This window comes from Euwallacea similis, chromosome 13, assembly GCF_039881205.1.
Source record: "Euwallacea similis isolate ESF13 chromosome 13, ESF131.1, whole genome shotgun sequence".
Taxonomy (NCBI): domain Eukaryota; kingdom Metazoa; phylum Arthropoda; class Insecta; order Coleoptera; family Curculionidae; genus Euwallacea; species Euwallacea similis.
The window spans coordinates 3419058-3445296 of NC_089621.1; the positions used below are offsets into that span (position 1 = coordinate 3419058).

At 37.5% G+C, this 26239-nt stretch overlaps 1 protein-coding gene across 1 annotated transcript; it reads right to left on the minus strand.

The window, feature by feature from the left end:
* Positions 1-345: 345 nt before the first annotated feature.
* On the minus strand, positions 346-25309 carry CycD (cyclin D). Its single transcript, XM_066396051.1, has 4 exons — positions 24982-25309; positions 21971-22186; positions 11295-11451; positions 346-2057 (listed from the first exon to the last, which is right to left on the minus strand). Exons 1-4 carry the CDS (start codon positions 25177-25179, stop codon positions 1756-1758), a joined length of 873 nt encoding a protein of 290 aa, XP_066252148.1. The 5' UTR covers positions 25180-25309; the 3' UTR covers positions 346-1755.
* Between the last annotated feature and the right edge of the window lie 930 nt (positions 25310-26239).

The following is a 26239-nucleotide window of genomic DNA, read 5'->3' on the forward strand; positions in this document are numbered from 1 at the left end:
ACCATGTCGTCGACGGTTAAAAACCATCATTTAATGGTTTATTTAGGTGTTTTTTTTATTAGTTATTATTGCAAATCTGTTTCTTATAGCGTTATTTCTAATTTTTTTTTAGTTTCTGTAATAAAATAATAGATATGAAAATTTTAAAATTAAATAACGTACAGCGATGTTGTCAATTTTACAGAAAGTTCAAAACACATCTTAGAACATCCTTCTGTGTTACCGCACAAGGACGCAATGATTATCCCACATTAAAATTTGTTATTTATATTTAAATGAAATTTTTCTCAAAAATTTAACGTAGACATTTAAAACAAAAACCTTGGTATAAATTAAAATAAAAACTTTGCCATTACTTAGCATTTATTTATTTATAAAAATATTTACATTTATACAGGAATGCCTACAAAAATAAAATAAATACTGTAAAATTACATTACAAAAACTTTGGTTTTCGTTTATTTTTATTACAAAAATAAATTACTTCGATTACTTTTCAAGTAACATAAAATGTCAACATCGATTCACCGCCAAACTTATTATTTTACATTACTTAAAAAACTCTTAAATAAGTAACAGAACGTACGTGTAATAATATATAGATATGATAATAAGCCTTAGATAACTCTATATTATACAAAAAAAAATCAAAATACAAAACTAAAGACTAGATAACAGATAGAAACCTTTTATAATATGAAACGACCAAAGAGAAAACCCGCAATAAAATTTGTTTTCTTCAATCAACCCAAAATGAAAAAATTCCTTAAATAAGACCAAACCAGATTTTACAACTTTCAAACCTATTAATTTTTATCCTGGATTTACTTAGAAGGTAAACTATAATCACAGTGATCGACTATAAACTGCTCGACGAGCGAAGACAGTTTATATTACTTAACGTTCCTAGTACCTAAACCTTTAATAGCTAGAATAACGTAACTTAAGTAAAATAGTACAGTGTACAAACAATATTCCTATTTAAGTAACTATTAAGAAATATGTCCAAAGTGGCGTTTCAAAAAATCTACGGTCTATTTTCCCAGTGAGGGGTTATTTTGAACACATCTGTGGGGCTTAAAGCGTTGTGGATTTATGGCCGGACAGACCATAAAATGGAGATGTCGGGCAAGGTACTTCTACTGAATAGACATGGATTAGTTTCAGAAAGGTAGGTAGGTACTGTATCGGGAACAGAAACGTTGAGCTTATCAAAAACGTTTCCAAAGTCTATTATAATATATGTACAAGGCTAATAAGGCACTATTATAGTATAGGTACATATTTTAAGGAAATTGAGTCGATTATTTCAACGGGCGTCTCAGTCTCTTCCTCCCCTGGAGCCTTTACAGCTAAAGAAAAATACATAATTTCTAAATTTTCCCAAATGGGTTAGGTAATAACTTCCACACTCAAGGCTATAGCCTTAGAGAGCCCTAAGTACACATCTGATTTTTTGCTAGTAGCAGTAGTTTTGACTGGGATTTAATCAGCTGCCAAAAAGTGCTACTTAACTCTAAGAAATAGCAGTATTGTTAAACACGAAAAATTCATGTCTGGTTTATGTTATGCAAATTGAGCTGATAAACTCCGTGCAACCCGTAATTCTGATAAAAGTCTTGGTTCGAAACTTAATAGGAGCATCCAAACGCGTGCATGTAACTAAACTAACCGCGCCTAACGGTAAATATAACTATAAGATAATGTATTAATAATAAGCGTCCAAATAGGATAAAGCAGTGTACCTCCGCTTCACTAGAAGTACACGTTCTCCACCTCGGTGGGCGTTTCCGGCTGGCCGTATCCAGGGCTTTCGTACCCGGTGGGCTTCTTAGAGGGCTCCTTGGATTTCTGGTCGGAACCCTCCGGGTTGGCCACCTTTTCCACTACATTATCAACCACATTGATCAGCGGCTCTATCTCTTCCATATTGACGGTGAGCAACGTGCAGATCTCGCTCATGGCCGCCCTTTGGCAGGGCAACTTCAAACCGCGCATTGCCGAACTCAAACATGCAGCTGCGATGACTGAAGGGCGGGTCTGAATTAGAGATGGTTCTGAAATTAAAAAACAACTTAAGTTAACTTTTAGTTTGGCGGAAGAACTTAAAGATAACTGGGTATTATTATCTCCGAAGCTAGATCTTTTAAAAGCCCAATCATTGGAGCGAATATTTTTAAAGAGCTTTATGTTTAATAACAATAGTAAATTATGCACTATATACAGTTTTTTCCTTATTTATTGCGCTTGTAAGCAGTATAATTCCATACTTTTTAATAGGGCGTTCCGCAAGGAATTTACGTGCCCTTATTAAGCCTTTTAAAGTGTGCATTTATGAAATCACGATGCGTTACAATAATTAACACTAAACACGCGTTTAGATTATTTAAAGGGCTTTACGTTGGAGTAATAAGATCCATCTCAGACTGGCTTGGTACTTGGGTTTCGGTTTCTTTCGCTGCACCATTAAAAATTCGAACAATCCATTCCTGACCGCCGGTACGCGGTACCTGTACCCACCTCTGTTACTTCTGCATAGGTACGATCCATAAACACGCAAAGAAGGATATTTGTGACGTGCCGAAGATTCCAATGCCTTTATTTTGCATCTCGTACACTAGTACCAACAGATGTTTAGCGAGTACTATTTTTTTTAATTGTTCCTAAGTAATGGGACTGCGTCCAGCCATTCCATGATAAGGTTGTATCTTCGAAAAGGTTACGATGTTGTCGGGTGTTTACGTGTAGATGCACCCGATGAATAGCTTTGATTAATATATCGGTTTTAGCTGAATCAAGGCCGCATTTCTCAGCTTCACATGACCTCTTGCGTCTAGCGAAACTCACCCCATTTTGAGCGTACGCAGCAGATGTTTACCGAGGATTCAACCTGTATTTTCTTTATAATAATTTTAATCGTATCGAGATCTCGCGAGTTTGATGCAAGGTGCAACACCGGACGTGGTGTCTTCATCGTACCACGTGGTACTGTCAGTGCTACCTGCCTTATGGCCACCACCTGCCGGGGGGTAATTACCCAACGAATATATATAAGAAACGATAGAAATTGCCCTGCGACATGAACCTATGGTCCATAACGTCTCTTCGATTCGGCCAGATGTTTCTCTTTGAGGTAATAAATAAAATTTGTCGTGAGAAAAAACAAATTAAGGAATCGGCCCTTCTCGGCAGCTGCTCCTTATCAAATACACTGGTCCCTATAAATCAAAATAGAAAAGCTTTATCTAGCAAAAATCTTACTGAATTTCCCGTTTTGTACATAATTTTTACTAAATCTTTTATTTTTTAAGTTTAAGCATTTGTTACATTTGTTACATTTACTTGTGTTGTTATGTAAGTTTAATCAACCACAAATTCAAATTATTAAAGATTTCTTTCTACAATTGAAATAATAGTATATGAATATGAGGTTAAAAACTGATGTAGTGGTCCACTGTATTCAAATCCGGTAAAACCGAAACGACTTACGTCCCCATTGTTGTTTTTATCTAAATGTAAACAACAAAAAAAGATGGCTATATGAAGCACCACTTTCAATATGACGTTTAACTTTTGAAATTCATGACATCCACACAGTGATCGCAATTCTGAATTTAAGTGGACAAAATGTTAAAAAAAAAGAGATTATACTATGAGACCTTGCATGATTGGCTTCTTTAGGGTTCCTGATATTAACTGATATTTATAGGATTTAGCTTGGCAAGCCAGTGACAATTAAAGACATTCTCAAAGGGGAGTAAAAACTAATTTCAAGAATCAGGACACAAATTAAAAAACTTTTTGCATGCTACTGTTTTTTCCTTGATTCGAAAATTTCTAAAAAACCCAAAGGTAATAATCCCAAACACTTAATCACATATGTACGTCTAAATGCAGTGGAGCATCAGCCACAAATTAAAAAAGGTTAAAGTTAAAACTGAGAGAATGAGAGGGAAATCCATAATTGGATTTTACATTTTGGGTGTATTTTAAATTGATTAGGTAACCATGAAAACGCGATTTATCATGACAAAGGACATCTCAAAGAATCGGTTCTTATTGGCAGCTGCTTCTTATCAAACACGCTCGTCCATATAACCCAAAAAACTCATTGTTCTCCTAGCAAAACTTCACCGAACCACCCCTCTTTTCTATGCCTTAAGGCCCGACTCCATCTTTACGGAAAGTTCCTTCGGGTTTTTGTTAAATTGCGCCCTTTGTTAGAATTCAATCACTTTATGCAAAAACGGACGTTTTAAGATACCTGGAGCTTCAATATGAGGTTCTGTTATTATAAGGGATCATCATAATTTTGCCCCCTGGGCCACGAAGTTTTACGCTCTATGATCTATGAAGAAATTTAATAAGGGTTACTGGTCTTACCAAATGGTGTCGGTTAATACGAAATTAATTACCGGGCCCTATAAGAAGGCCCAAAGTTGTTTCTTGTATAAGTTACTTAGTAGAGCATGAAAGAGTTTTTTGAAAAACACGCCCGTCCTGCATCTGGTGTCCAAAAACAACACGCGTCTGATGCATATCTAATTGAAGAAAATTTCCTTTGAAATTATCGGTGTGTAGGGTCCATAAGGACCTCAGAATGCCATCTGCCCTTAACGCAAAATAACACATTTATCAATATACATATAATATTACATTAAAAAGTGAAAATTTAAAGTAAATTGAATCACAACAAACATCAACCCATCACAATATAGGGACGGAATACAATTCATATACGTGGAAGATCCCTGTGGCCTTTCTCCAGTATTAACTTGTATTTATCCTTAGCTTTATTTCTAGTCTCTATCTATCTACTCAAGTCAATAGACAGACAAACATAACATTTTTACTACTAAAATGCGCCCTTAGAGGTCAAACCCTTATACCTCTCTCGGTCCTTCACCCTCACCAAACTAGAAAACGTCAAATTAAGAAGCGGTACCTCTCATTAAAGAAACAGGTGCATATTATCGTCATACTATTGGTGTACCGTGTGCCCTCCCTTTGGGTTGAAATTAAAAGTAGATAAAAACGAAAATTACTCTTGACTTTTGACCAACTGTTGTGGGGGGTGCATTTTTTCATTCCTTCACTTCGGCAGGTGGAGTACGAACTAGCTCGAATTGAATTAAACTATTTATCCCAAAGCAACATAAAACACGCGCTTTTTTTTTATTACGCACATGCACGGTTAGTTAAACCTACTTTTTGCACCCGTTTTCCGCTTGGTGACCCTTGAAGCGTAAGCCACAACCAGTAGGGACCAATTATGGATAAATTACAAAGTTCGGTCTATTAAACACCTTTTTGGGGTGTATAGGACTGTTTAGTCATAACGGGAGAACTTTACTTTTACTGAGAAAAGGGCCAATTTCATTCAATTGGTTGTAAATCATAAGGGCAGGCGTCCTGCTGACTCCCGGCTGTCTACCCTGATATTGAAGCCCAGACCGCACTCTCGGCAATTCTGCACAAATTAAGATAGATTTAGTAGTTTCTCGGACAATTGGTGTTATATGGGAACTTTTAGTGTTTGATGTGACGCTTTTATGGGGAAAAATGATTTATAAAAGCTTACAACTAAATTAACTGTTAGGTACATTAAATTTGTTATTTGATTCGCTATATCCGGAACTAACAACATTGACACGATTTACGTCACTATAGCTGTCTTCCTTTAACGTAAATAATAAATAAAGTATGAAGCGCAGCTTTAGACACTATTATGGACCAAATTGAATTTGATAGCACACAGTGGTGGCAATAATAAATTTTAATGACATAACAATATTACCATATTTCGGTCACTTCAGGGCTACATACGAAAAAACGGTAACGCACGATAAATCCGTATTCTCCCTTGGTAAATCGGATTTCACCCGTGAATGCAGAAGGAACTTTGTCCCGAGCCAGATTATTGTTCTTCCGAGACACAATAGGCACAACCCCATGTTGCACAAGAAAGAAGAAAACACCTGGTATATCGAGACGGTAGGAGGGGCGCGTCGTGCGTCCAAGACGTGAAAAAAGACAATGAAAACGGCGAGACAGGGGCTGGAATAGAGATTAAGGGATGTTTGAGAAGGCTTATTAAAACTAAAGCATTTAATCAGGTCATAAACCCATAAAGCATCCTGGTTTTGCGATGGATTATTCGAAAAATGACCACGTGACCCACTCTGGCCTGATACATTTTAAAATATGATGATCAGAGATTAGCATATAGCTCTCCGCTTAAGCTAACTTGTCCCGTCAAAAAAAAGCGTAGTCCAGATTAATTGGGCAAATTATAACGCCATAAAAACCCAAACCGTTACCCCATTTGCATGATTTTTTCCCTAACCCCTTAGAGCAAAAACCTCAGTCAGTTAGGCACCTAAGAAGGGAGGGTCGTTATCAGCTTCAAGAAAGGGGTCGGTCGTTGTGACTAGGCAATTAAAAAATAGTTTTTAAAGTCGTTAAGTTTGTTACGCCGAAATTTGGTTGACAAAAGAAAAAAGGGAAAAATATGAGGGTACTTTCCCTTGACGACCCACGAAAGTAACAGGTTTTTTCAAAAAGGGTTGGGAGGAGAGGAAAAGTACGGGCACCACCTGTTAAGGACGATGCCCCTTATTTAAAAAGTAAAATTTCTGTGCGGTACTACAATAATGGTTTCTTAACCTTTGAAGCGTAGAAAGAAACTAAAATAATAGAAAAAACTTATAGGGGTAACAACTAATAATGTGCATTGCACCTGGCCTAGCTTAGGCCAAAAACAAGATGCATATTTAATAATCCTCAGATTATAAATATGCGTCTTGGGAAATAAAATGAACTTTTCAGGCGAATCTACATGTTTTGTTATGAGCACAGGGTAAATGAACTATAGGGTGCAAGCACCTGGTTCCTCTTGACATGCAGGGCTAATTTTTGGGGTAAAGTGAAAACACCGCAGTGCAACACCTGACCTGACGCCATTTCCTAACTATCGAAATTTAGTCACCTCTATGCCACACCTCTTACACAACTCCCTCATGCAAGAAAATAGGTAATTTTTTTTTATTTACTAACCAGGTGTATGTCCTAGCAATAACAATGCCAGTAAGAGCACACATGCCGTCACTACTTGCATTACATAAAACTTCAATTTAAGGGGCAGGATCGAAGCAGGGAAGGGCACGTGCCGACGCACAATAAAACACCCCAGCAGGAAAACGTATGGGCCGTGCATTATGGTAATTTTCAGGCGATTGCAGGGCGCTTTGAATCGGGCAAGGTGTCAGCTGCCCGCAAAACCAGTTCGTTTTGCAGAGGGTGATAAGGTAAGTAAATTCTCATATGGAAAAATCAGTGTATGGGCTTATTGAATATTACATTACACAACCGTAGAGATGAAGGAGAATTTTGAGGCCGCGGTTTAAAATTTGTAAAGTGACAGTAAGGGCAAAATGGGCTCATAAAATTGATTAATACCGAAGATTCGATGTAAGCTCTAAATAAACCTGAACTTAATCCAAGTTATCAAAGCAATTTACTAAAAAAAGGTTCCCACAGTTGACTTAATACCAAAAAATACCCCATGATCACAATACATTTAAAACACATCTTTGGGGGTAATTTTCTCCTAAAAATATTTAAAAGCTCAATCCCATCTACGAGTACAATTCAGATAACATGACGTACATGAAGTAAAAAATACCATATTAACCCACTGTATGCAGAGTTAATATTACTGAAGTGACTTACATCGGTGTTATTTTCTCTTTTTAAACGCACATAAAGATGGTTATACGAAGCGGAGCTTTCGGCAGAACTAAAACTGTTATCAGTCGCACAGTGGTGGCAATGCTAAAATTTTAATGGACGACGTACATACGTTTTCTTTGTCAATATTAGGTTAAATATTAACTTAGTATTGATATGATATTTTCAGATTAAATCAGTAACAAGCGAAAAAGTGGATCGAGGAAAGTTCAGAAAAACAATTTGCCAGCTGTCTTTGGCATATGTCCTCATGATCTTAACCTTTAAGACATCCCCGGGGTTCTTTCTTTGGCCAAACAATAAACCGTGGGGTAGGTTAATGCCATTGTCGCGTGCCCTTGAAGTCATCATATGTCCATCGGGGTTGAAACGTATTAAACCAGCTGCAGCGCCTCAAGAAATAAAAAAGATAAGTCGGGTTTTTCTGCGGACACGTGCTAAATCCTGCCCTTTAAATCCGCCATTTTTAAATGTCCTGATGAGATTGTTTTGTGTACCGCCATGTGCAGTTTTACGAGATGCGTTTTGCACCTGGACACCCGAATCGAAAAAACGAAAACATAATGGAGCATCTGCCCGGTGCTGTGGTGGTCCTGCCCCCTAAAACTGGTCCTGCGAGCCGGCCTTTATAACAGGATTCTTCAGGCTGTGTTGCCAATGTCTTCCCACGTTTCTAAGAACTTTGGCGCTAAGAAAGTGTCCGAGAAAGACCGTTCGTAACGTGACCTCAAAATGGGCCTTTTAAATCGTCGACGTTATCTCAGAAATTAACGCAATAGATAAAAGGCCTTTAACTATTAAAGGGTTACGGCGTGATAACAAGCTTTCTATACTTGTTTGCGGTGTGAGCCGGCGAAAACGATAGCAAATTAGTTTCGGTTCGTACCGGTAATTTAACTCTTTATGTGAAATCTGAACCTGGATTTGAATGGCATTTCTGTGAACTACTTGCGAGGCCGAAACCCCGCCGGCGCCCGTTTTTACCTGTTGTGTAAAAAGAAACTGGGTCCTTTTATCTCTTTGGTTTATCGCTCCAATATTAATTAACTCCCTAAAACCTATCGGACGAGGAGCTTTTATTCAATTAACCGCCTCCAAAGTGCATAAGGTTATATAATTTTAAAACTTATTTAAACAATACGAACGCAATCAGTACACTAAATAAATTTCTTTGACCCAGACATATCAAAAAATAATATATTTTTGGACCAATCCTGATAAAACGTATTCAAGAAAACCTTTGGCAACACTGTACATACTTCTCCGCCTGCAATCTCACATACCAAAGTATAGGGTGGCGTACTATTGCAGCATCAGCCAGTTTTAGCAGGGCGTTAAGTAAAAATCTATTCAAATCTGAAAAAAAACCTCCTGAATCCCCCCAAGAAAAGTAATAACTTGAATAGCACAGTTGTCTAGGAAAGGGGGTTTTAGTTCTTTCTATTATAGTGCCGCAAGACCTGTCTGTACCTAGCTACTTTGTTTCAATGTCATTTTAGAACACAAAAAGGTCTTGTGGTCACTTCAACTGGATGAATGAACGATCGATCTCATTACATGCATATCAAGACATTGTGAGATCGGTGTGCCTGTATAGGTTTTGCAATCTCTTTGAGAGTACTGCTGATTAAATATTATGTACTATCAATTTTCTTTCTGACGCCTTAATTAAAATTCATTTAAGAGCGCAAAAATGTAAAATTTCAAATTGATGAAAAAATGATGAAAAAACAAGTTTAGTCGATTGAAATTTAGAATTGTCACCACTGTACGGCTTCAATTGAGCTTGAAAAGTGTCAAAAGTTTCACTTCATATGGACATCTTTGTTTATTGCGTGTGCTTAAAAACAAATGACTACAATGACAGGAATCTGTTCTATGTCACGGGCTATGAATACAGTTGCCAATATACCGATTTATTTTCAAAACTGCAATTTGTCCTGCTAATTCATTGTAGTTGTCTACGTACAATCCACGAAAATGAAGATTTTTGAAAACGACGCACGTTACCTCGACATATAGTTTGAAAATGTCCTAATAAAAATTCAGCGAGCGAACAAGCAAAATTATTAAGACAAAAATGACAATCTGACAACCTCGGTAAATCTGCAAGCGCAACTTCAGAAATTAATCGTCGACATCATTGATATCTCCTATCTCACTCCGTATCGATTTAACTGAACGGATATGCAAAATTGTAGTCACGTCACACTATTATAAAAGACCTCTGCAAAATCAGTGAAGGACAAATGGTTGCCAATTTCTGCAGCAAACTCGATTCAGATTTATGTAGTGTTATGCACACAGAACACAGGATGTCCATAAAATATTACACATAATTAATAAAAAATTTAACGTGTTTTTAAGAAAAACACTCCTATGTCGGTACACTGATAAAAAAGCATTTTCTGACGTTTACTGAATACATACAAAGTGGTCCGACAAAAACAGAACTTAATTATTCGTTTTACATGAAATGATCTATATTAAAAATGCTTAGAATTATAAGTCAAAATGTCGAACCATCAGGGGTAATTTAAAAATCAATCAAGGGGTGAGGCAGAAATGTGCTTCTGCTTCCCCACATCCCTTGACCAGGGCCTCCCACTGCCCCTATGACACAGTTAAGTGGGCTTTAACACCCTTAAAACTGTGCAATGATAACAATGCCCTATCGAATTTTATAGGGAGAGTTTGCAGTTACCTAAATTTGAATTTGTATTTAGACAATTTGTGTGGTTTCACATGCGGAAAACCCTGCCTATAATTTACAATATTGCACCAAAGTTATTTTTTAGGGCAGCTGTAAAGTAATTTACACTTTACGTCCAGTTACTGCCGAAAAATGTAAATATGTGGGGCTTCGCCCTTTGTGCACCAGCTGTGTAGATATCGAATGCTGATTAATTTCAAACACACCACTGTTCACTCAAGGCTTAATCTCCTCATATCTTCACATTTACAGGCAATCTTTAAAGAATGAAACGCAAAATTACCCCTAAAAACTCATGGCAATCTAAGCTTTATCAAGTTCAACGTACCAGTTACGACCAAAAACTGATAAAGACAGTTACTTAATAGAATTGTTTATAACGAATTATGACATCTCTTACAAAAATGAATCACATTATATAGCCATTAACCCAGAGTGCTCGAGATGTTCCTCATCCAGATTGGAAATCCTATGGGATTTCATGAATGATGAAAACAGTTAAGTGTCACGTTTCAGCGCACATTCAGAGCAAGTGGTTTTTAAACTTTAAAGGGTCTGGGGAGGCACATTTCAGACAATGTATCATTAGGCCGTTTAACGGTGGGGGTGGCCCATCAGAACAAATTGATATTTCGTCGGAAATATGGGCCTAAATTAAACAATAAAAGCGTTCTCACGAGTTTGCGAAACCAGATCAGATATCTGCAGGTACCAGACGAGGGTTCATTCTTCTCCCAAACATCAAGGTCATGGCGCCAGTACTTTGTAGGTGGGAGACAGAAATGCCGCATGATTTGTTTCAATTTTAACGCTATTTAATAAAGTGACTTACCAGTTGAGCAAATGCTGACTAGAGTATGAGCGTGCCGCCTGAGAAGTTGATGGTTTTGACTCCAGGAACATCTCTCGATTACTTGGTCGATGTAGTCATATCCGGTCACTGCCGAGAGGTTGTACTGCAGTTTGGAGAGCACTAGCTGCTCCCAATTCTAGAAAAAAAAGGAAAAATATAGCTCGAGAAGTTTCAATGTTTCCACTAGTTTTAGGGTTCATCCACGAGACACATAGCGAAGGCCCGAATAGTCGATATATAAGACTTGAATTTACCATTTTTTTACATGTGTACATATGACTTTTTTGACGCACTTACTTCATATTAGTCTAGGGCTAATGTATAAAGACGGATATACAGGTTACTTCAGGTTAATTCGACAGCCTGTACATCAGAAAGAACACTGATACAGGGACAACCTCCCTCGGGGAAAAAGAATCTTTCCGTAAATCCAAATGCAAAAACCAAAATTTGACAACCCTGGTGAACTTGAGAATACCACTTCAGAATCAATCCTCGACATCGGTGACATCTTGCATCTAGCTCGGTATCCATTTAATTGAACTGAGTTGTAGAATTGTTCTCATGTAGCAGTATTGCAAAAGGTCTCCGCAAAACAAATGAGTAATGCTAGGTTGCCAATTCTTTAGACCTTGGATTTAGTTTATTTACGGGTATAATCAGAAATGCCGTGAATTAACTGGAGATCTGTGAATATTCGACTGCTAAAAGATTTAAACATTTCCTTCTTGTTTATGTCCAAAGTTTAAAACTGTAAATCAGTAATAACTGGTTCCTTCTTCTTTCTTGGGCCAAAATTATTGCTCCATTTTCTAGCTTCACTCTTGTTAGCGCTCTTCGAAAACCCGCTCTTGTTGCTTAAAAGGTCGTAAAAAAACCTTGAACTCGATTACGAAATCGTTTCAGCGGTTTTAAACAGCTAAAAAGTGCTAATTGTGAGTTGTTTGGTCATATGGTACATTATGGGGGATTTCCTTTTGGATAATTTCCAGTCGTCAAAATTTGCAGTCACAGGAAGTTTCAGATATTTCTGCAGGTTATTGCATGACATTATGAAAATATCAATATTTAGATAGGGTTATTTGAAGAATGATAGACGCCACTGAAGCCGGTCTTGTATGAATCTTATCGAAATGACAAATTCAGCAAATTTCTGCTCGATATAAAATTATGATTAAATAATTTCGGTGTTCAATTACTGCGTGGGTATGTGAAAAAAAAACCCTCATGCACGATTAAGATACCATCGGCGACAAATTGCCAGAAAACCATGGGAATTCGATGTCGATACATGCAAAGCAGTCATTAACCGTCGCGATCCTTGACAAAAAACCACCACAATCCTAATTAGAGTGACCACCGTATGGCTCAACCCTATCTGTGACAAATTTTATTACCGCCAGTTATTTATGAGCCAGAATGGGAAACCTATACCCCACTTAAAACTATCCCGAAGGAATAATCGGATAATAGTACAATACGAAAGTTACATAAATCCAGAGGCGGAGGTATGGAAATTTTGTTCTGCGGTTTTGTGGAATGTTCGTTTAACTGAATTATCAAATCCTGCAGCGGATGACGCATTTTCCTGTAGCAACCACACAATTCCCAGTGACAACAAGGGTTTTAAACGACTTGCCTTTTAATTTTTAAATCAACCGAAATACATTTATTAGAGCATAGATTAGATAAAGGCATTTAACACTTAAATTACGAAATATACGTAAACACACAGAATTTGTTCACACACATATTTTTCTATCATGGGATGGAAGAAATATTGTGAACTACACCACTGCATGGACTACCGTTAAGAAGGGTCGTGACAATGCAAAACGGCGTAACAATACGTCTCGCCTGTGGGAATAAAGCAGGGCAAAGGTCACTGTCTCGCCAGTCTAGCCCTTTAAGACGGGCCTTGCCACTTCCAGATAAACCGGAGAATAGTCCAGAGTTAAGGGTTGCTAGGGTGGAAACCCGGCTCTCATCCACCAGCAAAATTAATTGCCCCTCGTAAAAAGTACTTGAAGATAACTGTTGCAAATTACATATTCATAAAGTGGCCGTGTTTGTATTCGAAAAAATACACACAATTAAAGAATAGGTTCTACCTCGAAGCAAAGGCAGAAATTTACATATTAATATGAAAATGATTTCCATTGGGGTCTGCAAGGATGACTAGACATTGTTAGGAAAAAAGATAGATACACAATTGTGCCTTAGGGAAACAATGTGTCGTATGGGTTAGAATTGGAGGGAAACGTTTGTCGAGATGCCACTTGAGAAAGCCATAAATTGTTAACCTTTGAAAACCGCCGAGCTTAAAGCACCACGTGTATTTACAAGTTTACTATCCCGCTTCTGTTTCGCCCTCCACCAAGACCCTCAACAAAGTAGTTTCGAGAAACACTCGAACATTTTTGCAAGAAGAAAACAAACTTCCTTCGCTCGGGCGGCTTTCTCGGTAGATTTACAATGTTCAAAGCATTAGGGCCGTCTCAATGTCATCTTCCTCTATTTGCACATACCAAAGCTGAAAACAAAAATGTCTCGAGGGTACTTGTGGCCGATGGATGAATGGACGATTTTATTATTCGCGCACCAAGACGTGGGAACGGTGCTTGGGTCTTTTATAAATGGAATTTGAGAGGGCAAGCAACGATTCATTGCAAGAAAATAGGTGATAAACAGCCCTCAAATAAGGGAAAAAAGAAAAACTTGGCAACTCCGCTGATGGAACTTTTGACAGTTCAGACAGTTTTTATGACAAATCTTATAACGTTTTAGTGACAGACAAGAACTTTTGAACTTACAAAGAAGGTTTATGCTTAAAAAGTCAACGAATCATTGGCGTAGTATGATGTTAAAGATTTGTTAAAAAATTGGTCAAATTTTTCCATGCAGATAGTTCAAGTAATAGAAATTTACTGTCTGGAACGCCTCTAATTATTTGAGAATTAATTGAAAAATTCATAAAGAATCATTAGTGTAGTATAGTAAATTCCAAAGGTAGTTTATTGTAAATTTTACTGCCATAGATCCTTCTCTGGCACGCCTTTGATAATTCAAAAATAAATTTACAAATTAAAGCGCTATAAAAATAAAAGTGGTACCTGAAAGTCATTAGCGTAATGTGATTTCGCTGGCAACAAAACTTTTTCTTAAATTGCACCCCAGATTCTTGCCTCGCATGCCTCTGATCATTCAGGAATTAACTTCAGCATTTATGAAGAAACTCTTACGCTACAAAACTACATGAATAATTCGCGCAGTGTGATTGCGCAGACAATTATGATTTTTTTTCAAAGTGGCAGTTTGACAAATTCTGACGTGCAAGCTATCAAAATTGTACCAGGGTTGCCAGATTGTAATTAAAAATTGGACTTACAAAATACGCCATATTGGAAATAAAATGAAATTTTAGTAGTTTACTCAGATAACCTTGAAACAAGTGAAAAGTGCTGAGTTGCTATTTACCCAACAGTTTGATAGATCTTTTGACATTTAAATAACAATCATAAGGCCATTTCAGAAACGCAGAAAGAAAAAAAAATAGAAATTCCTTTGTCCTGAAAGGTAGGTGTAGTAAGATGCCATGAAATTGAAGAAAATTTAAGGAAAGAGGGGAGGTTCCAGTTTACCCTGAAAGTTAAGACTTCTTAGATTATTAAAAAAAGGTTTAATGTTGCTATCGGAGTTAGTCAATTGTATGTAGCTTAGCTTTGAATCTGGTTACACTCTTCATTATCCTCATATCCAAAAAATGTTTTCAGAATTAAAGATATTATGGTAAAGCGATTGTACGTATCAAGGAACACGTAAATAATCCGTACTTAGCTATTATTATCGATTCAGGTCAAAATATTTGTAAGCTACTCGAGCAGATAAAAGTAGTATTACCCGGATAATTGGGTCCTCTCTGAAATGTTCTTATGGATCATCTAGAACGCCTTCGCGATCACCTGATTTAGCTCCAAGTGGTATCTGGATAGAGACAGACGAATTTTTGTTTATTTTTTAAAGTTGGCTGAAATGCCAGGAAACGATTACTGGGTCATCGTCCCGCTTATGACTCTCATTTGCTAATATTCTTTATGGTGCTCAATGAATTCATTAATAATCTCGTCTTACATCACACGAGTTATGCTGATTAAGGCAATTCTCTCCAAGGTTTTTGTCAAAAACTTGTGCCGTCCATTGATAATTCGCCCGCGATACCAGGTAAACAACCACGAAATATTAAATAGGATAACTACCTTCTGAATCTTGTGTCAAGTTGGTGTGGGCTCTTTCTAGCTCGAGAGGGGCAAAGGAGATGGAAAGTCGTTTCGTACCATTCAAAAAGAAGGTTGGTTATCTTCAACCTTGGTGGACGGCGACTACTAAAAACATGCCAAAGATGTATGATATTTTGTTACAGAAATTTATTTACAGTCTCAAGGATGCTGCGGCTCTCTTTATGTTAAGAAACCTTTATTGTTAATAACCCGAATAAGTAACTAGGCAATGGTCTTAACAATGCGCAATCATCATAACTACGAGTTGATAAAAACAGTTCCAAGAACAGTGGGTTAACGTTTTTGAGAAACAGGGACAGGAAAGTGAAATGGAGTTCAAGCAGCCTACTTCCGCCGATCTCCACAAGTGTCATATATTAACGCTATTTAAATATAAAGTTGGTATTCTAAAGAATTGATAGTCTGATTTGTTTGACAGGAAGTGGTCAATGCTTGAATATTCATGCAACGAAAGAAATTTGGGCATCGGCTCTGCATCTTCCACAGTAATCACACAGACCCCAACCGCAGAACATACCCCGTATTTATGAATGAAAACAGCCACAATTACCCGAGAGATATTAACCCACTTCTTTGTCTAGACCTCGCAGACGCTATTCCCCACGTCTGCTTTGAAGTTGCCGTTCCCGGTCCCCCCCCAAAAAAAGAACACCATCGGAATTCTCGTACTGGTCAGATGGTCAAGGACCTTTTGCGAATGCACAGCTAACAGATTTCGGGACTTGTACTTAAAGCCAAATACTTGTTTATACCGCGCAGTACGCCGAAATATTCATCGTGAGAACATAACACTAATGTGAAACATCGGGAGCTGCTCTATGTATACACAACGGGGTTGAAACATCCCCGTAATGAGGCGCCCCTTATAAAAAAATGTTTGTATACGCTCTGCCAAACGGTGTCAATATAAGGTGGTGAAAAATGCCAGGCAATCCTTTTAGATGTTCCGACAGAGGCCTGTGTGGGAAACTCTCAACAATAACAAAAATATTATACAGGGGCATTCAGATTCGTCCCTTACCATCAGGGTCTCCAAAACCGTAAGAGATTGGAAGTCAAAGCGAACTAAAAATCAGAATAAACGAGTCGAAAAATATAAGAGTGCTGCGTTGAAAGCTACCTCACGTGACACGTCAATTAGTATACAGTGTGTAACAAAAGGCTGGAACGCTCGCAATATCTCGTGAACCGTTTATCTGAATTTTATGGAATTTGTACACACTTCCGCATTATTACCATGCTTACTGTTATTCCGGAAGTTGATGTCACCTTCCTTATTTTAATTTTAAATGGAATAGAACCACACACCCTAAATACAGGGTGTCCCAGGTTTGATGATCAGGACTTCAGGAACAGTTAGAAGACCATATTTAAAATGGCTTGCGCGTATGTCGTTATTTGTTTTATTTGTGACCTACAGGGCTATAAAGATTTCGAAAAACATCGCTTTTGGGGTTTTGTAAATTTTAGAACGTAATTTTGTGCGTCATAAAATACGCAAGCCTGATTCAATTTAACCGATTTCGTGTGTCTTGCAGTTTTCGGTGACCCAATGGGGACCAGCGCATATGAATAAAAAATTACACTGTATCTTTAATGTATGAGGAAAAAATAGTGAGAAAAACTAATTCAAGCACTGTTGTATTGACTGGTAATTTCGAATCTAGGTCGCCTCTAATCGGCCATTGTGCTAAAGCTTTAGGCACAGGAACAAATGTGTTATGGTTTCGGCGCAAACTTGGTTTGGAAAAATCCCTAGACGCGAAATCTCTGTTTCGGTTTATTAACGGCATAATGGTCGGCACTTTTAGCGTCCCAGGACCATTTGGAAAAAATTAATAGTGGCCATCTTAAAATGAAGTGCCCTTCGGAGAAAAGAAACCCATTCTAGGCCCTAATTCTCGGAATTGGTCAGAGATAACAAAGTGTAAAAACGGTGAACCCAGGTCTTTTCTCAATGGTCCCGCACTCTCCCACAGTAAAGAATGTAAAGTCACCCTTAGAGTTGCTTTTAAAGGTACCATGCCGACTTTTAAATCTCTTTCCTATTTAAAACGAGGTAGGAATCACTTTGGACTTGACGCCGTCTTGCGTATAGAAACCCTGATAAATTATCATAGTTGCTTGTCACTAAATGATCATCGGGATACCTGTTGCGGTGGAATTTGACCCTCCACGTCCTCCAAATCTCGGCTTTATAATGCAATTAACATGCCGTTATGTTTCAAACGGATTCATTATGTTTTTAGAATTTCCATTCAAATCCCGAAGTGCGACTGACGTTTCATCTATGATATCAACTCATTTGGGGACTGTTATGAATATGCGACAGCCCTGGCAGAATTTCAACTACATTTAAAAACAAAAAAATAGCGCTGTTTTGACATTTTTTCTAGAGCTGTTGCGTGTTCGAAAATTTGCTGCGAAACGTAAATAAACCGAAGGTAGCGAGGACCAAGTCGTGATCTCAAATGGCATTTCATGTCAAATTTGAGGTCAGGTCGCAATTACCGGTTTTCTTACGTTCGCATTTTGCGTATTAAGCGTCGCTTTCGTTATTGGAGTTTGTTCAATAAGAATCTTGAAACTTCCCTTCCAAAAACAAAAAAAAAAACAATGCTGTGTTGTCATTCTTTTTGCGGAGCGAATAGCAATTTTTCAGCAAAAATTTCGTGCTTACCAAGCTTTTGTAAGGTTTTGCCTTTTAAACCCCTGAAATATCAATTTTCACTCCTTCACTCAATGAGGCACCAATCAAAGAAAGTGCATTATGTTTCTAGGCAATATTTTACCTACAAGCTCTTGCTTTGGAGTCCGTGAAATCAATTTTTGGTCAAGTATTATCCCGAAATACCTCGCTTGTTTGACTAGTCGATTTGAATAAAATTTTATTGCTAGGTACCCTAAAAAAGACCATTATGTTAGACGACAAATAAACAAGCTTTTGGGTCCGATCTCTTCGCAGCACCCTCCAAGATTATTTAAATCAAAGAAACGACTGGTGCGACACTTTCAAATTTGTCTTTTTCTTAGACTTTTCTACTGATTTTTATCAAAGATCTGATATTTGCTGATTTTTTAGAGGTTTGTGTGTTCTTTTGTGGACATTAAACGTTCACAAGTTCGGTTCAAAACCTCCCAATTTTTCTTGTGCATTCATGCAATTATGCAGTAGGGGGACTAACCGTTTGTCAAGACCAAAAACGTGTCCCTCTTCTCCACCATCTGGTGCATCTTGGCGCGCAAAGAAACGAACTTACCACCTTTCTTCGACTTTTCATGTAATAATAACGATCGTTTCGTAGGCACCAGACTCGAACCGGGGGAGTGAGCGAAATCAATAATTGCACCATTATGATAGTGTAATTCCATCGTCGGTTATCATTAGATAAGGCAGCCCCTTGAGGATGCTTTCCCACAGCCCAAGAAAAACTCACTCTACTCGTTTGGTTGCATTTCCTGTTCAACGTCCATTCGACCGGGTTTTTTGCCCTTTTCAACGAATTCACCACCCAAATAAGCATACATTATTGTATTAAACTACCCTTGACAAAGGCCCTCAAAAAAATCTTGAAGTACGAGAATCCTTTTTCCACCGGATCTATTTCTTTCGCCTATCATTACTGGCTCGTTGTTCCGGTTTCAAAAGGAGACCTTTTCAACCCCCGTGAACGGTTAAGGGATGATTCTAGGTTTTATGTGACCTGGGAAGGAAAACTTCCCGTTCAGGAGTTATGAGCTGGTAGGTAGAAAAGGTTGAGAAAAGGTGGCAACGATTTTTTTCTCACACCATTTATATCGGATAATTCCGGATTGCATTGTGTTGGATGCACATAATTCTTAGGGGTGTTGCATGCATGAGAATCTCTATGTAAATACTTCTGTGTATTAATATAGCACCGACCGAAAACATATCCTACTCAACATTAACAAAATAAACATCCACAAGGATGCGCTCTTCAATGTAAAGATGAATTAAATTGCCGCCACCATATGTTTAGTCACCAAAGAAAAACAAATTAACTAATGTTAGTATGTCCATACAATTTTTCAACATCCCCGGTATAGCGGCTAGAACCAACAAACTCTTAAAACGGGCCTTAAAACTAACTGTTTACACTCTGGAATCTCATCCTAGGGTGGTCGACTTTAGTGTTTCTTGGAAGCGCCATCCCTAGCAGGTATATAATTTTAAAGAACTTCTCAATGACTTAAGCTAACCGAGAGAGACCGACAGAGGGAGTTATTTTTTGTACACATAATGTAGCATAGCGCCTTTCTTCCGTCAAAGACACCTCATTAGATAGCGAGTTCAATGCAAACGCGGGATAATCATTCTCAAACAAGAATGGATTCCAAACAAGTTGTATTTCTTCTTAGTACACGACTCTACGTTGTTGGTAAGCCACAAAATTCCTTTTTTTGATTAAAAAAAAAACAAATTCCGGCAACAGTGGGATGAATGCCGATAGCTCGCGGCGCTGCAAGGGTCCAATGCGAATTTTGGAACAAAAAAATGGCGCAAGAATGGCATTCAGGAAAAAATAGACTTTTTCAGCGTCTCATTTAAATCACATCTGTAAATATGCAAATACACTCTAAGTATATTAGTTTTATATTATACACACAGCTCTGAGAAGTAAAAATTAAGCTTTAAACATCATAACAAACAATATTTCCCAGTGCATACAATGCCATAATCAGGTAAATTGAACTTAAAGCCCCGCAGGTGACTACTGCACTGAAGCCCTACTGAATATCCAAAAATTCCCACAGAAATAGAATACCAGGGGTTTTTCACATAAAAGCTCAATAAGGACAATAGAATGCATAATCTCCTATTATAAAGAAATTGGCGAACTGATATAACATTTCGTGGCGCCTAAGAGTATCAGCTGTCTCAAGAAGAAACTGAATGAATTGCTGTTTACTCTTTCTAAAAATACTGCGTTACTGCTTCGTTCTCTGATTGGCCTTATCAATGAATGAATAAATTGAGAACTGTTTACTTAAAACGTCGATAAAACCGGGTATTACCGATTTTTGATGGCCGAGTTAGTTGAACCTCAGATTTCTTCGCATTTTCTTACAAGCCAACATGATAATTGATAATATCGTACATCCTTTACACGCGACAGGAAACGCCTTTTATCTACGATCCCCCCGAAACATATCCTCAATTTAAAAAATTACCCTCAAAACCGAATCTTCCTTGAAAATTACCAGGAAACATGGTGGTTGGAGTTTCTTTAAGACAATGGGTCTCTTGTGGAGAATTTATATAAGTCATGTGACACAGGAAATGGAACATTTTTGATATGTATGGTGGTGACTTCGGGTCATCTTTGGCCCAGAAAACTGATTGATAGGAAGAGATAGGGCGATGTCAGCTATTAAACGGACGTCCATATTGGAAAAACAGAAGAAAATATAATAAATTAGTCTAATACAAGATTGGAGCGAGTATGTAACTAAAGACTAATAGACCTCAGGACTTAATTTGTGACGAGTCTTGCTTTGTAAATAAAATTATTTCTAGCCCCCAAAATGCAATCACAGAATTTGAGAACCCTCTACAAGATTTATGCCTAAGGGTGAAAAAATTTACATTCTGAGATTTTATTTAATTAAAATAAATGAAACGCGTAAAGATCATTCCAAAAATACGTAAACTTTCTTCCCTCTAATTCATAGTTTTCCGCAACCTGAAATAACCTTATAACCCTCTGGAAGATCCAATGACTTTCTGAAAATGTGACTAAACGGTCCAGATAATGAAATTTTATAGAGTCAAATAATTGAAGAAAAACCCTTCTCATAGCAAACCTTCTTTTTTTAGACCATAATTGTATGCTAACCTGATTAAACTTTATAATTTTCATGAATATGTGGTATTGTTTTCTGGAAATGGGTCTTGAGGGTTTAAAGATCCATTGAGGTGTCTTCAAATCTTCCTATTCCTAAACTCACAAACCGTAAACAAAGCCATAAATGAATTATAGCCCCAACTGGAATTTTACGTTAAATTTAATGTCAAAATTACTAGGTTTCTCTTGTTTGCATTTTGCCCACCAGGCGTCGCACTCCCTTTTTCGCCCAATTAAATTTAATCAAACGACATCTAAAAACAAATGAACAGCGCAGCGTTGCCATTTTCTTCACAGTATCATCTGTCTGAGTGTTTAAAAATTTGATTTCCGAAGTTCTTTAGAGGTTTATTTTTAGAAAATTGCTTTGAGGGTTTTTGTGGGTATTCGACCTTTTAAAATTCCGATAATTTCTTTTCTCAGATACCTCATAAAGAAAACTTTCAGGGCCAATTTGGTATACTCTACACATAAAAAAAAATTGACTTACCGCTACTAGGTCGTACGTTACACTGTAATCCGTATATGCACAAAGGAGATCAATAGGTAAAAAGTTCGAACTCCTCAGTTTTGAGGCGATGAGAAGACAAGTAGCTCCCAGCAACTGAAGATGTTGTCTCTTGATTTTGCAGACGCATAAAAATCTGTCCATGTAGTTGACTGCCAAGGGCAATATCTGTTCTTCGCACATTTGCTCTTCACAGACCTAAAAAAGACAAGAAGAAACTTTTACATTGGCCCTTATAAGCATCTTTCGGGTACATTCTCAGCCGTCCTGGTAGACGCAATAAAATCATATGGCCGGAAGCGGTCCCCCAGACGATGTTGACTTTTAACACCGAGGAATTTCTATTCCATATTTATTTTAAAAATTCTGGTAAGACGTTACTTCAAACCTAAAGAGATGAATGGATGGTGATATGACCACACGTACAGGACATTAATGTCATCGTCTGAAGGTCTAGGTGGGCCGCCTGTTCAATAACAATGAATTAACGGTCTCAAATTTGAATGTTGTCTGCCTGGATAATTAATAATCTTCTTAATGAGAGAATAAGCAGCAAGGCAGCACCAAATCTTGGTAGTTCTAAGTCCATCAAATGCCAGGGAAACTTCCATGGAAGCCATAAAATACGTTTGTGCAATTGTCATGACTCGGCAAGGTTAACCTGTTGCCTGTTGCAGAAAATGCGTTGAAAAAGTTGAACATGGACGGGGAACAATGAACTTTTGAATAAGCTGCCATTTTGAGTACCGGCACATTTTCTCGTTAAAATCCTTTGGTTATTTATAGTTCCCACGTTTCGATAATTATGTCAGTTTTTGTTTTCGTCGCTAAAATGGGCTTTCTTCGCTCTAGCTTCTAGGAACTGAAGACAAGCCTCCAACTGCTTTGGACTTAAAAAGAAGTGTAAAACCTGCACTCGATTTCTGTACCATACCACGTTGTTTTAGGTGAAACAGAGGGCATTTAAAAATACAACGATTTATCTTTAAAAATGGCGGCCGCCACACAAGTGGGAAGAACAATAAAAGCGTCGAAAACAGCGTAATCTTTTCAAAGCCGAAAGGTTTTTAAATTTTAAATACCCGGACTAGCACAATATTTATTTCGTTTTAGTTTTAACTTCCACCGACTGTTACTCAGCTGTCTGTCACAGTCTGTAGTCTATTTTTATCTATATTTATGCCGCACGAGCATAAAAAAAACCTCATATCGATGAGCCTCATCCATTCCGGCAAATAATGAAAAAATTGGTTAATTAACTATAAATGCGACTATATTTCGCAAATAAGGCGCCTCCATTATCATAAAACGCCGGTATAAGGTTAAACATATGGAATAATATGGATATGATCTAATAATATGCAACGCGTTTTGTGACCCAAGTGGTGGCAATCTCTATTGAGAATTGCGACAAATTAATAATGTTGATAGATGCACAGCCACATGATACTGTTTGCTGAGCGGTACTAGAAAGTTAGACAGTTGAAAATACTATAACAAACTACATTAAAATCGAGTATGGTTCATGGATGAAGAATAGCACATTTTCATTTATAATATATTATTTATTTTTTTACCAATTTTGAAGAATAGCAAGCAATTTCTAATTTTGATCAATCTATACATCTGCTCGAACTGATTGGGCTGGGAAATTCATTTTTTCGAATTATATGGGCTTATGCAGTTTTTCTCAAACAATTATTTTCCTCATTACTGACTCCAAGAACCATCTTCGACCTTTTCCCATGATTAATTACCCACTTTTTTGCATTATTAATTTAAACTAAAGACAAGCAGAACCAGCCAGCAATATCTCGCCTATGTGGTCGCGTAAACTTGATTGCCTTCATAAATTCATACACACGTTTTGAGAACCAGTGAATGAAATTGATCGTTTTCTTTTTGCCCATCACCATCTGCATCTACTGCAGTCTGCCGGCCTCTACCCTGTACGTTGTTTAATTGAACAATGTGCGGTGTGGGTGTGGCATGGCACTAAGGCTGAAATAATGCTTTAGTTTGCGAGAATTAAAGCAGAATTATGAATGTGTTGGGAAGTTTATCAGGGAGATTAATGTGAGAGTTGCTAGTTGATAAAGGAATCACTTACAGCAATTCCCCCTTCAGGCCGAGAATAACAAGTTAACTTGGAACTCAAGTTATATCCAGAGACTTAAGTACAGACCCTACACAAATACCTACCTCAAGAATTCAACAGTTTAGCATTTGTAGATTCTAAATTGAGAACAAGTGAAAATTCAAAAGCGTTGTCAATATACATAGTTTCACCCCCTGTATATTTTCCTTCAAACAAATGAATTCCGAACGGAAACTGTTCATAACTTTTGTACGTCAATGATCAACCCGCGCAACTTTTTGACGCGGCCTGGTATTTGCACCGGCTGATGATCATATGATTTTTGTTTAGGGACAGTGGCTATCTTGACTTAATGGGCGTATGAGACGAAACCGGATTTCGAAATATTTAAATCAACAAAAAAAACATCAAATAACAAATGATGATCGTCTTCAATCCTCTTTAAAACAAAAGAACACCGGGGGTGGAAAAAGTGGAAAATGGCACAAAATGGCAGCCGAAACATAACCCATTTCCGGTAAAAATGGCGAGCGCGCTGACACATGCCAGTCGTGTGAATTCTTCAAGAAAAAACTTGCCAGCAGACACAACTAACATAAATAACAACGTTGGGAACTATAAATAGCTTAGTACTTTAATGAGAAAATCTGCCGGCACTCAAAATGGCAACCTTCTAAAGTTCATTGTTCCCTGGCTCCGACGTTTTCGTCACATTTTCGCAACAGGTTAGCCGTGCCACGAGGTGGCATTTAAATCAGGCAAACGAACAATTTCTCAGGGACATTTGCCCGTGTCAGAGACACAGGGGGTGGTAAAAAGGGGTTTTCTTATGGAAAAATAGTTCAACGGTCCTTTATGTCACTGTCGATGACAACCTGTGGAAAGTCAGACTTACCTCCAACATCCAAGTCGTGACGACCTTCCGCATGAACGGTTGAATATCGGTTTGTACTTTTGTAAAATAATCACAATTTGGAACATAAGAAATTTCGCCTTTCAACAAATTTTTTATCACCCTGTCATCCCTAAAAATTGCCTTATCCTTGACAGCTCGTATGACTTTATTTGATGTTTCGCCGCACGGTAGATCCATAACTTTTCACTGTTGTCTGCACTGTCTACACGTAAACACAGACTGAGCATTTTTAACAGCTGCCATGTGGTTTTATAGGAGATGTACTTGTTCGCGCTTGCGTCGTCCGGCGCTGTAAGAATCTTACTTCCCGAGCGTCACCTGGCCGTAGGGCTGCAAGGGCACTTTTTCAGTTCAAGAGAGCCACTTCCCCTTATTCGACAGCAAAACCCTCTACAACATCCGCAAAAAAACAATAATTAGACAATTGAGGTATTTCCATCATGTTTACTACCAATTTTTATAAATGTTCCCATGGCAGCAAGAATAGAACAATTTGGTTGGTCAAAATTGATAAATCCTTCGAAGATCCAATTTATTCCGTTAATAAAAAGTAAACAAATTATTCAAAAATGATACCTACCTACATATGTATGTATATATGTATCTGCACCTAGGAAGGTGGATGGATAGTTTGAGTTCGGGCCCGAGAACACCAAATAATCTTCCAGTGCGAACTTTTAATCATTTATTTTAGCTGGTAATAGTTAGTTACCCCAGAAAATCTGCTTATTTTATAGGGGAAATGTGAATGTGCTGCGTATTTTAATTGCAAACCAACTTACATAAAAACATTGAAAAGGAACGTTAGTGTTGTTCTGCTTCTTGGTTTCTATGGAAGTTAACAGCACATTCATAATTAGCAGTTAGAGCAGTTAAGGATAGTTTTGGTTGATTAGTTAAGGATGCAGATTCAAAATTAAGAGTACTCGTCAATAATACTAATGATTTTTAGTTTGGTTAAGTAGTAACTGTTTTAAGTGAAGCATCCCTCCGGAAGGATATTGCCCTAGGGTCCCTAACGGTTAAGGTTTTTACCTCCATTAGACTAATTGCAAATTTAGTAAAAATTAATAGCTAATTAAGGGCTATATAAATATAAACATAACGTTGTTGTCAGGTCATATGGAATATACGAAGACAAAGTCAATGCAAGACGTAAATTTTAAAAAATATATAAATTTATTCCGTCTCAAAAATCCTGTATTTAATAATCTTATATAACAAAAAACATCTTAAA